Source organism: Conger conger, chromosome 9 (genome assembly GCF_963514075.1).
Source record: "Conger conger chromosome 9, fConCon1.1, whole genome shotgun sequence".
NCBI classification, from domain to species: Eukaryota; Metazoa; Chordata; class Actinopteri; order Anguilliformes; family Congridae; genus Conger; species Conger conger.
This window is the reverse complement of record NC_083768.1, coordinates 44,312,171-44,327,072: the sequence shown is the minus strand read 5'-3', so window position 1 is coordinate 44,327,072 and position 14,902 is coordinate 44,312,171. Positions and strand designations below refer to the sequence as shown.

The 14,902-nt window shown below is 44.2% G+C and overlaps 1 protein-coding gene across 1 annotated transcript; it reads left to right on the top strand.

Moving 5' to 3' along the window:
* The first annotated feature begins 5,745 nt into the window (after nt 1–5,745).
* si:ch211-195b13.1 (STKc_SGK domain-containing protein) lies at nt 5,746–13,507 on the top strand. Its single transcript, XM_061255811.1, has 13 exons — nt 5,746–5,972; nt 6,531–6,606; nt 7,570–7,651; nt 7,751–7,791; nt 7,908–7,965; nt 8,066–8,149; nt 8,645–8,776; nt 9,068–9,180; nt 9,402–9,525; nt 9,830–9,925; nt 10,508–10,663; nt 11,207–11,296; nt 11,406–13,507. Exons 1-13 carry the CDS (start codon nt 5,909–5,911, stop codon nt 11,571–11,573), a joined length of 1,284 nt encoding a protein of 427 aa, XP_061111795.1. The 5' UTR covers nt 5,746–5,908; the 3' UTR covers nt 11,574–13,507.
* Nucleotides 13,508–14,902: the final 1,395 nt, after the last annotated feature.

Below are 14,902 nucleotides of genomic sequence, written 5' to 3'. Positions count from 1 at the left end.
CCTGTACTGTACTTAGCATTAACACAGAGATACAGATCTCCAGGGGATTAACCAAGCCACTCCACTTACATGTCTCAGCACAATGAGTGCTCATAAGAAGTCATAACCCGGGGTGAACCATCTCATCCAAACAGCCATGTCATGTATAACAACGCATTTAGTGGTGGAGGTATACACACTAATCTCATGGGATCTTCACGCACAACAGTCTCTAGAGTTTGCAGAGAATGGTGCAACAAACAAAAAACATCCAGTGAGCAGCAGTTCTGCGGGCAAAGATGTGTTGTTAATGAGAGTGGTCAGAGTAGAAGCGTCAGACTGATCAAAGCTGACAGGAAGGTTACAGTGACGCAAAAAACCACGCATTACAACAGTGGTATGCAGAAGAGCTGAACACACAACACGTCAAACCTCTCAGTGGAAAGGCTAGAGCAGTAGAAGACCAATAAGTCTAAAAATGAAGTCTAATAAATACCTAATAAAGCGTTCACTGACTGTACTCTATGGGGTGTCACTTCGCTTTCAAGGGCAAACATAATTCCAGCCTGGTCTATACTCCTGATTCATGTATTAATTTGCATGATAAATGAAGTGTCTCCCCAATCAGGCGCATGAATGGCATCAGTCCGCACTGACTCCAGAGAGTTGTGGGTAAAGAAATAACACATGAACTGTATGACTTTGTGGGATAATTGTGGGATAATTACTGGGGTGAGGGAGTGGGGGTTGCCAAACTGGAACGTAGGGGGTAAAGTTTCTAGGCTGCTGTGGCAGGGTGACCCTTCTGCCAGACACCAGAAGGGGACAGAGCTGACACTGAGAGAAGGGATAAGGTTCTTACACGCTCACCCTAGCTCCTGTGAACCCTGAGCATCCTCACAGCTAAAGCCACAGGCATCAGACACAGTCACAGTGAGGTCTGTAAGTATTTGGACAGTGGTACAATTTCTGTTATTTTGGCTCTGTATTCAAGCATGTAGGATTTCAAATGAAACAGTGAATATGAGGTTCAGCTTGTTGCAGTAAGCCCATTGCTTGGCCTATGTCTCTGACTGTTTTTGTTTCTGATTCCTCAACCTCATAACAGCTAACCTTGACTCGCATTGCTACAACTCTGCTCCTCATGTTGAAAAACACCAATAACACTCCAATGGCAATCAAAAGCCAAGAATCGGGACGAGATAGTGAGAGCTTTCTTATACCTGCACTAAGGACTGGGGGGGACTATGTATAAGAAGGGACATAATTCTGACATGGATCAACCGATCTGGATGTGAATACCCTCAAATTAAAGGTGACAGTCTGCACTTTACCCTCAGATTCACTGTTTAATTTCAAATCCAATGTGCTGGAGTACAGAGCCAGAAGGACAGGACTTGTACCACTGTCCAAGTACTTATGGCCCCCACAGTAAAATGTCCTCATTTCAGTAAACACGTACAGAGAGGACACGGTTCTGCTCCATACACAACGTCAGAGTGTTCGTACGGCCTGTGTGTCATCAGCTGAGTTCTGTGTAGGAGTGAACGGAGGTGTTACTGAAAATTGGGCGAGAATGGGAGAGAGTGGGAGAGAGAAACACAGAGGGTGTATCGGTAGTTATCCTGTTTATATTTTCCTTGTTTTTCATCCTTTATCAAATTTATTTATTAATGGTGTAAATGTCGGGCGGATGTTATCAAATATTTAGTATTGTACTTGTGTTGGGGTAAACTTCTAGCAGATGTTATCATATATGCAGTATTGTACTTTTATTGGTAAATGGTAAATGGCAGGCATTTATATAGCGCCTTTATCGAAAGCGCTGTACAATTGATGCTTCTCCATTCACCCATTCACACACACACTCACACACCGACAGCGATTGGCTGACATGCAAGGCCCCGACCAGCTCGTCAGGAGCATTTGGGGGTTAGGTGTCTTGCTCAAAGACACTTCGACACAGCCCAGGTGGGGGATCGAACCGGCAACCCTCCGACTGCCAGACGACTGCTCTTACTGCCTGAGCCATGTCGCCCCCATATATGTACTATTGTACTTTAATTGCTTGTGCTTCTTTTGCTTGTCTCAACAAGCTTAGGCAATTTGTCAGGCATACTGAATTGAATTGAATTGAATTGAATTGAATTGAATTGAATTGAATTGAATTGAACCCTAGTCCTGGTCCCTTTCCTTTCCTGATAACATAGATCACCCAGTATTCCAGAATTCTCAATTGCAATATATATTCTGAACATGTACATTCAAATTCATATCTATCTATTTCATAACTGCAAAATAGAAAATCTGTGTATAGTTTCTGTTCATAGTAACAAACCTCATTACAGAGGATTTTACTGTATGTTTCAGGATCAAATGGATAAGTGGACGTTTTTAATCTCAGATCCTATGTCAAACTGTTCTATCCTCCCTCAAAGTATTATCCTGAATGTAAAAATATATCTAACTGTCATTGCAGAAAATAAAAGCAGGTTATATAAATTGTACTTTATGGGGTCATCTGCTTAGCAGATGGTTTTATTTTTATGCTGTGGATGTGGAAGTTTTGCTTAAACCAGCTGTCATCCTAGCATCAAACAGATGGCGCTTTGGCCTGGGACTGTAAAACTAAAAATACCAGCAAAAATATTATGTGTCAGTCCTCCGTTCTGGACCAGCTTCTACTGTAGCGCAGGTTGACTCCAGTGCAGTCCGTACATATGTATATTAAATTTCTGTTCATTTGACTCTGGCCAAAAGCAGTTGGATGGTTGGCTTCTCAGCTGCTTCTGAATTGTCAGATGTATTCAATCTCTTCCTTACTCCAAGTATAAAGCTTTCAGTGTCTCGTCTTGATTCTAGTCTATTGATTGCTTTGGAGTCTGTTATTGGTGTTTGTCAACATGAGGATCAGAGTTGTGCCAATGACAGTCAAGGAAGACATTATGAGAAATAAGACACAAACAGTCAGAGACATAGGCCAAGCAACAGGCTTTCCCAAATAAACAACTATATATGCGATTCACAGGACTTGAGCGTGATAACACTGTGCTCTCTGATTCCCAGAATCTTCTAGAAGTCAATTGCCACTGTATCTGATAAAAACCTTAGATATCAGAAAAGAGAGAACAGACCGTCTGTGGCACTGCAGGAAGAAGAAACCGCCAAATTATCTCCCAAAATGGACATCAAAATGAGATAATTATGGTTCAGCTTCTTTCTATTCTGGGTCACTGTTAGAAGACATCGTGTGGTGGCAGAGCTTGTACAATGAGAGGTGTTTGGAGAAACTGCTCTATCCATCCTGCCATTGATGTGAGGCTGGTCAGACATCCTAAAACATAATGGAAGAAATGTGTTTTGGACCAGGATGTGGCTGGTGGCTGGTAGATGGTCTGACCTGGGGCCTGGTCTAAACAGGTCAACCAGTTAAACCATGTCGAGCTGGGAGCTGGTCTGAACTGGTCAACCAGCTACCAGCTGCTTCAAAACCTAGTTTTTTTCAGCAGAGTAGAGCTTCCAGTCTAATGAAGCCCCAGTCTTACACAGATCAGGTGGGTTGTCAACATTGATCAGAAACATCCATTAGAAGATGTATTACAGGAAATTGATTCCCTTTGTGGTCAAAGGTCACACAAATGGTACAGAGCATCACAGTGCTACATTACATTACATTACATTATTTCACTGATGCTTCTATCCAAAGTGACAGTTGACACATAAAGTCTTCATCATTAATGCCAGCCTATTAATTAAAAAATATTGAGCTAAATGCAAACTGAAATACAACACAGGGTTTTGGAAATGTACTCTACCCACCCCCGCGCTGAGAAGTGGAAGCGCCTTTCAAGGTATACAAGGACACACTTCAACATTTGGAAAATGTTGACCTCTGACCTTTGACCTCCAAATGATGAATGGTCATGGTCCATTCCCCACACGTTCTGCATGGAGTTTAACCAGGGGGAACGGGGTAACCCCAGTATGGCGGTAACCCAGTAACCCAGAGGGCAGCTATAGATACGCCGCGAGGAGCAGAAACCCAAGCCGGAGGGGCCGTGCGGAGCGATCGTTTCGGGTCGCACCTCCTCCCTTTTCTCTGTTTGCTCTGTCAAGCATCACTAATGGGAACTCAAACCCACCTGCAGTCCTTCCCAATTGTCCAATTCAATCTATAATCTTGCTTTCCATCGTCACCCCTCTGTGACCTTTGAGGAGATAGCCCTGAGGCTATCCTCTTATGAGTGTATGCTGGATTGTTATCGACTGATCCGAAATTCATGGAGATTGCAGATAGAAGCATATAGGCCATTGGTCAGATCTGCGGTCACATGATGACTAAGGGTCACTGCCTGATCCTCTTCGTGCGTAGGGGCAGCATGTAGCCTAGTGGCTAAGGTACATGAATGGGACCTGAAAGGTTGGTGGTTCAAATCCCTGCATAGCCGATAAGACCTGCACAGTTCTTGGGCCCCTGAGCAAGGCCCTTAACCCCACATTGCTCCAGGGGGGATTGTCCCCTGCTTCGTCTAATTAACTGTAAGTCACTTTGGATAAAAGTGTCAGCTAAATAAAAATATTTTGTGTGTGGATATTTTGGCTAGAGCCAGTTTGTTGCTCATCTGTGACTGATCTCACTAGGTCCTCTGAAGTCCCCCGAAACTGGTCGCTCGATATCCCCTAAGCCCCCTTTGAGAAAACTGGTCTACCCTTCCCTTATCATATTAGTGATTTAATAAACATGTGTTTCGCTAACATTTTGGGTTGTGCAATGGCTTTTATGTCTGCTGCTACACACACACACACACACACTGTATGCGCTTTCAAAGGAGGTTTTGTGCCTGTAACACATGGCAACCTCAAGAGGAGCCTTGCTCACTGGAAGGAATTGTACAGCCTTGCTTGCATTTATGTTGAGTGGGCAAGGCTGCCAGAGCACCTCATGAGCAACGTATTGTTTAAAACTTGGTCAGTGGATCACGACCGTGGCCTCTGGGGGCTATATGACTCCCTTCGTTACATAAGTTAATTTGGAGTGGCAGCGTAGCCTGAAGGGTAGGGGGAAGGGGGCTGGCAGGTTGTGGGCCTGATTCCTAGCTGGGGTGCTGCGATTACACCCAAAGGATAGGTGCTAAACTCAAACTGCTTCAGGAACATATCCAGCCAAACATATCCACGGTGTCTGCTAAATGCTGTAATGTAATATATTTGACCCCCGCAGTTACCAAGTAAAATGCCACACTGTATTCAGGGTTCTGTCATGTCCGCCAGGGCTTCATGTGTCTTTATTGGACATTTTGAAACCTGAGTCAAGACGGCTTTCAAGAGAAGCTTGCTTCATATGTGAGAAAGCCCATTTATTCTGATAAATTAACTATAAACACAAAAATGTATGGAAAATGAATTAATTTTTTTTTATTGAATAGCAATAGCACCCAGGTATTCACTGCACTTAACTACATTTATGTGAATGTACATTCAGTCAGAGGTCGCCCAGAAAGGAGTTAATCCACATCCCCCTAAAGAGATTACGGAATGGTTTCAGTCCATTCAGAGAAACGGAACGGGGGCTCGAGCGGGAGTGCGACAATCGATAGCCTCGCTGATACTCCTTCACTTGCCAGCCGGGAGGGTGGGCGGGCGGGCAGACGAGGAGTCCCGTGACATCATTGGTCGTCATTTAAAGCAACCGGTTTCCTTGGAGACGGGGCGAACAACGTCAGTGCTTCGCCTCCGAACCACGTGTTCCATATAAAACGCCGTCCCACTGCCGCGCTGTGCTGCTGTACGTTTGCTCTTCTGCGCTCGGAGTGCTGCTGCCTTTCGTTACAGTCCAGGACAGTTTGCAGGGTTTTCCATCTTATATTCTCGCCGACGGAATTTGTCATTCTGAGCGCGCTCTTGCCGCTGAATCTTTGTCGCTGCACTGATGGCTGATACTAGATGTGAATTGTCTTATTGCAGAATGAGGGGGATTATGTCGCTTCTCACTGGTAAGTTATGAATATTCTTTCATCCTTTAGTAGACGACAGAACGGTGTAAATTTTAATTAAACTATTTTATTTTAAGTAGGCTATATGAACTGTACTGGTATATAGACCATACAGTATGGCCACTATATTGCATGACTGAAATATACGTGCGTATTTTGTGCAGGCTACATTTTAAGTGTTATGGTCTCAACATTATGGTCTTTGTTGCGTAACCTGGTATCCGCTGGGCTCCCAGCAGAATTGAAAGGTTAATTGATCGGTGACAGCACTCTTATGAACGCGTATTGAAGAACGGTTCTATAAATATGTGCATCTACAAACCTGCATAATATTTATATTTCTTTAACGTTCTTGAATTACGTGCATGCGTTATGAGTCATTAACCGTCGCATGTGTTTTCTATATTCATCAACATTGGAATAAACTGAGATTAAAATTGTGAGAAATATTTTTTTCCTGCACCAGTGAGCACAGCTCGGAGTTGCGCAGCAGTGCACAGTGACGTTCTCGTGGGGTTTCCTGGTGACGTAAATAATCTTTTTTTTAATGTCTTTCAGCTTTCATAAAGGACAGGAAGATGGGCTTGAATGACTTCATGCAGAAGCTTGTGTCCTGCCCTCATATGTGCCAACAGTAAGTAGCCTATCAGGCTCGGAACTACGCATAGATCGAGTGGGGTGGCGGTGTGATGCCTTGGTGCGAGTTTGGTCAGACGAGCAGTTATTTTTCAGCTTCTGCTACGAAACAGTCTCAAGTCTCAAGGTGTCAGTAGTAAAATGGAGTTACCTCGCCCTTAGAGCATATTCTATAGTATCTGGCACAGGTGCACAGGTGTATCAGACGGTATGTTATTAATTTCCTGTGCACCTGATCCACCTTTCTAGACCTCAACCTGGATTTTAAAGAGTCAGGTCAGTAAATTTCCAGCCTACTCGACTCTGGCCTGTGTAGTGTTCTGGTTCTTTGGATTTGGGTTTCTGAGAATAGCCTAATCCAACTGGTTAAGACCATGCAGGTAGCCACCGCAGAAATAGCGACCAGGTCAACGGCTCTCATTAGCAGTAAATCTCCCTTGACCGCTAGACGGGATAATTGATTAAGCCCGTCAAAATGGACGCCATGTAGAACAGCCCAATTGGTTTGGGTCAGACATGACTGCATGAAATGACCACCTTCATGTTTAAATAATCTTGTCACCCCCGCAATAAATATTCCTTTGATTAAAAAAAGAAAACATTCTGTATGGCTATTGTTAGTTTAAACGTTTTTTTAAGTTTATTTCATGACTTTTCATAATTTGGTGTATACAATTTTGTGTAATAATGTTGAGGCCTAAGATTAATATTTATTGCCTGGCTGTTGTTAAATTGGGGGAATCGTAATTTCAAGGCTGCCATCTAGTGGTGAATGAACAATTGCATTTCCGTCGATAACGTTGTTGCAGCGCTGTAATTAAAGTACAACTCCATAGAGGGCATTCTGCTGAGACTACTGCCTCAGTAAACAGGAACATTCTGTACAGGGGTTGGTTTTCCCCAATGATTTGTGACTACCTGTGCATTTCACCAAGACACACTCTCTCTGCCCTCTTCCCAGCGATGTCAGAGGGTTCCTGACGATCGATGAGAAGCGGAATGAGGATATAATGAATTTGGACGATGAACTTGACTCAGCGATGGTAAGCAGATTTCGTAAAAATAAAACGGGAAAAAGTCAAAATAGTTTTGTATTTTGAATGGCAGAAGCTGAACTCTTTCTCTCTCCCTCTATTCTGCAGCATTCAAACGGTCCCAGGAGCTCCCTCGCAGAGGAAACACAGTAAGTCACGAGACCCGCCATGTCACGTCTGTCTTACTACTGTGCGTGAAAAAGATTTCTTCCAGGACTCTTCCACTGTGGGAAAACTCACGGCATCGTCTTCTTGTGTTTTCTAGAATGAAGCCGTGTGACTTTCACTACCTAAAGATCATTGGCAAAGGAAGCTTTGGAAAGGTAAGGGCGCTTTTGTGCTCTGGCACCCTCTGCTGGCTGCTCACTCTAACAGCCTCCTCGTGCGCCTGGATTCTGACCGGCTCTCCTGTCCTGATTGCAGGTCCTGCTGGCCAAACACAAGGAGACCTCTGAGTACTATGCCATCAAAGTGCTGCAGAAGAAAGTTATCCTCAAGAAGAAAGAGGTGAGACGCGTCTGCCTCTCCCTGCCCCTCTGCTCCACAATACATCCCTCTCAGCAGTCTGCTCTGTCAACTGGCCAGGCCCGTGTCTGGGTATCAGCTGTATTCAAGTCTCAGAAATCACAATAAATGTACAAAAGATAGCACTCACATAGCTCTCCTTAGATTAAATTAGTTTTCTTTTACCAATAAGATACCAATTTACTCCAACAATAAAATGACAAGGAGTAAGGTTAAAAAAATACTTGTACTTAAGACTTTGATGAAGGAGCTTTGTTCTGAAACGCTTCAGTTTTTATGAATTTTTCCCTTGGTTTATTATATTTTCCCAAGAAGAGAGTACTGTACTTAATTCCCATCACTTCATGTATCTGAGACAAATGTTTCAACCAGCACAAAATATAGGAGATCCAAATGGGACTAGCCTATCACTGTAATCTTTGGGGGTGATGTCATCGTCGTCCCGTCCTGATGATGTCATTCTTGGCGTCTCTGCAGCAAAAGCACATCATGGCGGAGCGCAGCGTCCTGCTGAAGACCGTGAAGCACCCCTTCCTCGTGGGGCTGCAGTACTCCTTCCAGACCACGGACAAGCTCTACTTCGTCCTGGACTTTGTCAACGGGGGAGAGGTCAGTAATACATCTGTGGGATAAAGCTTAACTCTACAGTCATGCCTTATTTAACTATTTTAACAGAAAGGAGAACACCAAATCACACACTTCACAGAAACATAGAATATATCTGTTTAAAATGATTAGGATTCCACTAAAAGTCATAACTGATCTGTTTCAATGGTGGTTCACCATTTACGTCAGAAATGGTGCCCATATCAGAGCTGTTAAAATACAAAGTAAAGTAAAGTATATGGTATGTGTGTTCTGTAGGGGAATGTTGTCTTAGTAACCACTCTTTCCCTCCAGCTGTTCTACCACCTGCAGCGGGAGAGGATCTTCCTGGAGCCACGAGCCCGCTTCTACGCCGCTGAGATTGCCAGCGCCCTGGGCTACCTCCACTCCCTGCACATCATCTACAGGTGAGTGCCTCTCCTCAGCGCCCTCTGTGGCCTGCCAGTGGTATAGCAGCTATAGCCTGAAGCGGCAGGGCTCCGCTCAGCACTCTGTTATTCACTTAACGTGGGGGTCAAAGGGGCAAGGGATTGGAAGCATAGTTTCCTGCAGGGCCATTTCCCAGCTATTGTAGACTGTGACTACCACACCCATCCTCATTCCTCCTCTCTCCTCATGCGTTTGGCAGAGACCTGAAGCCGGAGAACATCCTCCTGGACTCCCAGGGCCACATCGTTCTCACTGACTTCGGCCTCTGCAAGGAGGGCCTGGAGCCCAACGGGACCACCTCCACCTTCTGCGGGACACCAGAGGTACGTTTGAGTGTTATACACACACACACACACACACACACTCACACATGCGCACACATGTGTATACACATACATGTACGCACACACACCCACATACACACACGTGCAAACACACACACAAGCACACATACACACACTCACAGAGACACGTGCACAGACACATACACAGAAACAAACACACACATACACAAACACACATACACACACTCACAGAGACACATGCAGAGACACACAAACACACACATACACACACACACAAGCACACACAGATTGATATATCCTCTCCTTGTGTCTGGTCCCACAGTACCTGGCCCCAGAGGTGCTGCAGAAGCAGGCCTATGACCACACAGTGGACTGGTGGTGCCTGGGCTGTGTGCTGTATGAGATGCTGTACGGCCTGGTGAGTGTCCCACACACACACACACACACACACTATAGCTGCCCTTCTCATGTGCACTGTACACAATACAAAGGAATGAAACCTTTGTTTCTTTCATATCTATCTGCTTGTATATCATAGACATAATTTTAAAAAAGCTCAAGTCAATTCCTTGTTTAGGCTGTTGGTCTGGTACTATATGAACCGTGGGTTTAGGCTGTTGGTCTGGTACTATATGACCCATGGGTTTAGGCTGTTGGTCTGGTACTATATGACCCGTGGGTTTAGGCTGTTGGTCTGGTACTATATGACCCGTAGGTTTAGGCTGTTGGTCTGGTACTATATGACCTGTGGGTTTAGGCTGTTGGTCTGGTACTATATGACCCGTGGGTTTAGGCTGTTGGTCTGGTACTGTGTGACCCGTGGGTTTAGGCTGTTGGTCTGGTACTGTATGACCTGTGGGTTTAGGCTGTTGGTCTGGTACTGTATGACCCGTGGGTTTAGGCTGTTGGTCTGGTACTATATGACCCGTGGGTTTAGGCTGTTGGTCTGGTACTGTATGATCTGTGGGTTTGACTGACATCTCTCTGCTTGCCCCTGAAGCCCCCGTTCTACAGCCGGAACACGGCGGAGATGTACAGCAACATCCTGAACAAGGCCCCCGTAATGAAGCCCAACGTCTCCAACGCCGGGAGAGAGCTGCTGGAGGCACTGCTGCAGAAGAACAGGACACACAGGCTGGGAGCCAAGCAGGACTTTGTGAGTGAAGAGCAAATATACTCACCCTCACATACCCCCCACACACACAAAACACAGCCTACACACACGCTCTCTTACTCATATACACACACACGCTCATTCACAAGCATCGATTCACACAGACACAGATATACATACGAACACTCTCTTTTTCTCCCTCCCTCATAAACATATACACTCACCCTCACACACAGACACAGACATGCATACACTCTTTTTGTTTCTCTCTCTCTCACACACACCCGCACAGACGCAGACATGCATACACTCTCTTACTCTCTCTCACACACACACACACACTGACCCTCACACACAGGCATACATACACTCTCTTATGCTTACACACTCACATTCACCCTCACACACAGACAGGCACAAACTTACATACGCTCTCTTACTCACACACACATACATACATACATACATACATACATACACACACATGGATTCACACAATTTTGCGGACAGACATGATACAACGTTTACAATGTCAGAAGAGCCGTTATTGACCTGCTGGGTGTCATGCTGCTTTGTCTCCACTAGGAGGAGCTCAAGATTCACTCCTTCTTCTCCCCCATCAACTGGGGCGACCTGATAGCCAAGAAGATCAAGCCCCAGTTCGTCCCAGCCGTGGTGAGTACTGTAGGCGTACACCATGGTTACGTTGTGCACGTGTAATCGTGCACTCAAGTGTACACAGACGTGTGCGTGCGTCTGACCCAGCTCCTCTTTGACCCCGTAGACTGGCCCCATGGACCTGCGGCACTTTGACCCCGAGTTCACCCACCTCCCCGTGACGTCCTCCGTGTGCAACTCGGACAGTCTAATGGTGACCAGCAGCGTGCGCGAAGCTGCCCACGCCTTCCCCGGCTTCTCCTACGGGCCTCCCAAAGACCACGGCTTCCACTAGGGGGCGCTGCCTCCACACACTCCCTCCTCCAGCTCCTCTCTACCATTCCAGTCGAGGCCAGGGGTTCAACCAGGCCGTAACCAGTGGGACTCACCCCGGTGTGTCTGCTGTCAGGAAATACCACACCGAAAGGACGAGGAACAGGAGTGTCCTCTGTTGGACTTGGGACTCATTTTTATTTTTTTATTTCTTTTATTTCTGTCCTGCTCAAACGGCCAAGAAATGAAGCGCTGCCAAGATTTGGGAAACACTGGTCAATTCAGGATATGCTGGAACACTTGGAGCAGAAGTGGGTACTTGGTGGACGTTTCAGATGCGATGACTGACCTCTTCAGGAGGGCCGCCGGTTCCGTGCGTCACCAGGAGCCAGCCGGATGGTCCGGATCGCTCATAGCAGGACTGGCTGTGAAGTCAATGCCTTTCTCCTTCAAACTGTTCCGGATTACGAACGAGTACAGCGTGGACTCTTTTCTGCACAGTTCTTTCATTGCACTTTGGGACCCAACACCTGTGGAAAGGCAGTTAAGACGGTGGCCTACAGAACGTCAAAAAACTAAAACAATTATTGTCAAAGTGTTGTTTGTACCTCCTCACATAAATATAGGAGGTGTATGTAGTTTGGTGTATGTTGATGGTCTTGGCTCCTGGGACCAGCCAACTCTAATCTATAATACTTCCGCAAAGCCAGTTTGTGCAAATGCTTAAACTGACGCGAGACCAGTGATTAGTGCCCCAACCTGTAAGCATACCATGGGTTAGCACAAGCTGTGAGAGTTCAAACACTGTTCTGAGATCAGCTTTACGAAAAGCTTTGTTCAGGAAAGGGTATCTCAGTGCCCTGGCTTGCAGATGCATAATTCATCACATTTCTGTAAAAAGCATATCAGTAAATTACATTTTCTCAAAACGCTAGCCTCTGTAATATTTTGCCAAACCCAGCTGTCGTACCCTTTTATGTTTTTTTCTTTTTCATCTATCCTTGCTGTTTTTTATATTTACTCGCTAATTTAAACTGTTTCTTTGAACTATTTTGCTGTCCTGAAAAATGTATACGCACTTTAATTTTCAATAGAAAAGTGAATGAAGAATTGTTTGCAGCGTCCATGTATTGTAAATGGTACAGAATGGACGACCTTATTTTGAATCCACGTGTTGAATGTGGAACAGGTGTTCTGGATTTTCTCCGTCCTGATAACACCAGCACTGTGGAGGACATGACAATACCCTGTTTCACCGTGGAAACTTTTGCTTTTAAACATTTTGTTACTAAATGCATGTACTCAGCAAATAAGATCATTTCTGTATTATTATTATTTTTAAAACAAGCTTTGTGCTTTCAGGGGACCAAGAGTGCAATACACACATGGGCATGACCCGTTTTGCATTTCTGTTGTTGCAATGAACCGATATGTAGAGTATTTATTGGCAGGAAAAGAGATGTCTGCAATATCATACCTTGGATAGCACCACTGTCGAATTTTAATTAAAACATTTGCATTTGTGTATTGTATGTTGTTGATAGTAATATATAAGAACCGCGGGTTTGTCGCGTGCTTGTCAGAACCTGTGAAATGTTATAGCGAAGTTGACCTGAGGAGGGCGCTGTTCTCATGCCTACAGACGTGTTTAATTTGGTCGTCTGGGGGAAGGACTGCCGCCGCTTGGACATGTTCTAGGGGAACAGACTCTCCCACCCCCATCAGTCACGCCACAGAAAAACACAAGGCATGGTAATATGCTTGGATGTGTTGCAATTTATTTTATATTTGGAAGTATTTTGGTTTCATTGTGTTTTCTTCACTTACTGTATAACATCTCTCACACATGCAAACATTGTACCTTCAGAAACAAGTGGAGTAGTTGCCAGTTTCAATGAAGCAATGAAACATGAGGCTGATTTATGTGATGAAAATGTAAATAAATTCATATAACTACTCGATCTTCACAAGTTCATTCTTTTTGGTTCAAGCATTTATGAATGTGTGATTGTAGTTTACTTAGAACAAATGAGGAGAACACTTGTTTGTTCCAACAACCTTAAAAGTACATACTGTTTTGACAATATATACAGTAAGCTAAACTGCCTTGTTCTATACACCATAATGCAAAATGTCATAAAAATACAAATACTATTCATGGTTATTTGTCTAAATATATGTTATGAAGCAAGCTCGCATAATATAGTAGATGCAGACATACACACATACACACGTTTTATATTCGTTTTATAGTATTACATTTGTATGTGATGTGGGAGATCTGGGTAACTTGGTGTGTAAAAAAGTTAAACCTATGACTGGTTTCTGACATGAAGCAGAACATTTTATGTTGGTGACTTGGACTATAACATTTTTGAAGGAATGGGCGCCACTACTCCGCCAGACAGCAAGAGAAGCGCTAACATACACATTACATACATAATATAGCGTTATCTCTCCAAAAGCAGCCCAATTTGGGAACAATTTCTGTGCTCACGAAATGAAACGCACTCCATCAAACAGATACTCATTTTAGGTATTGTAGTCCAATAGAACCCGTCTCGTTTGCTGAGAGTGGAATCCACATTTAGGCTACAGTTTTGCCCCCCACTTTGTATATGCGCAAAATGGCTATTTATTTATCCACTTCTGCTACATATTACATTCCAAATATGCTGCGTCTATAGCCATCTTGTTAAATGATAACGTCGATTTTGGTGAGTTTAATAGAATTTGAAGAAGAAATACTGTAAATCAAAACGTCAACAACCCATATTATTTCGTCAGTTAATGTGGTTAATCACATGGACATTAATTACATTTTATAAATAAACTTCAGTGTGTTTTATCAGCCAGAATTGTTTGTTTCGACTGCCCTCTCCCATCACTTGGCTTTGTGCAAAATAGTGAACGCTTTATAGACTTCAATGAACCAGGTAAGGTTGGACGCCTGCGCAATTCCGACTGGCGGAACTTCCTGCAAAATAGTGCTCCCTAACAACAGATCAAGGCGAGTGAAGTAGGATCATTACGAGGAAATTGAACACGTTGACTCGAATAAAGAGCGTTACACGAATGGTAAGGATGCTTCTTACCCATATTATTGTTTTGTACCACCGAAACAACATTGCAATTTTACATTCCTCATTAGTGCATTAAAACGTTAGGCTGTGGCTGATTTGAGGTGAGAAAGCGCACGCTGTCTCGAGAGCTAGCTTGCTAATTTTAGCCTGCTAGCAAACCAAATTTGTTGTGGAAGTTTCTACCTTTGTGTGTCTCGTCGTTTGCAAAAAGATTCGCTTTCTCGCCGAAGTCAAAGTCCTTTTTTGTACAATACAATACCTAGTGCAT

Coding starts and splice junctions, on each gene's coding strand:
- si:ch211-195b13.1 (XM_061255811.1), top strand. CDS start 5,909: ATGGCTGATACTAGATGTGAATTGTCTTATTGCAGAATGAGGGGGATT. Junction 7,652..7,750: donor ATGAACTTGACTCAGCGATG/GTAAGCAGATTT, acceptor TCTATTCTGCAG/CATTCAAACGGTCCCAGGAG. Junction 8,777..9,067: donor ACTTTGTCAACGGGGGAGAG/GTCAGTAATACA, acceptor CTTTCCCTCCAG/CTGTTCTACCACCTGCAGCG.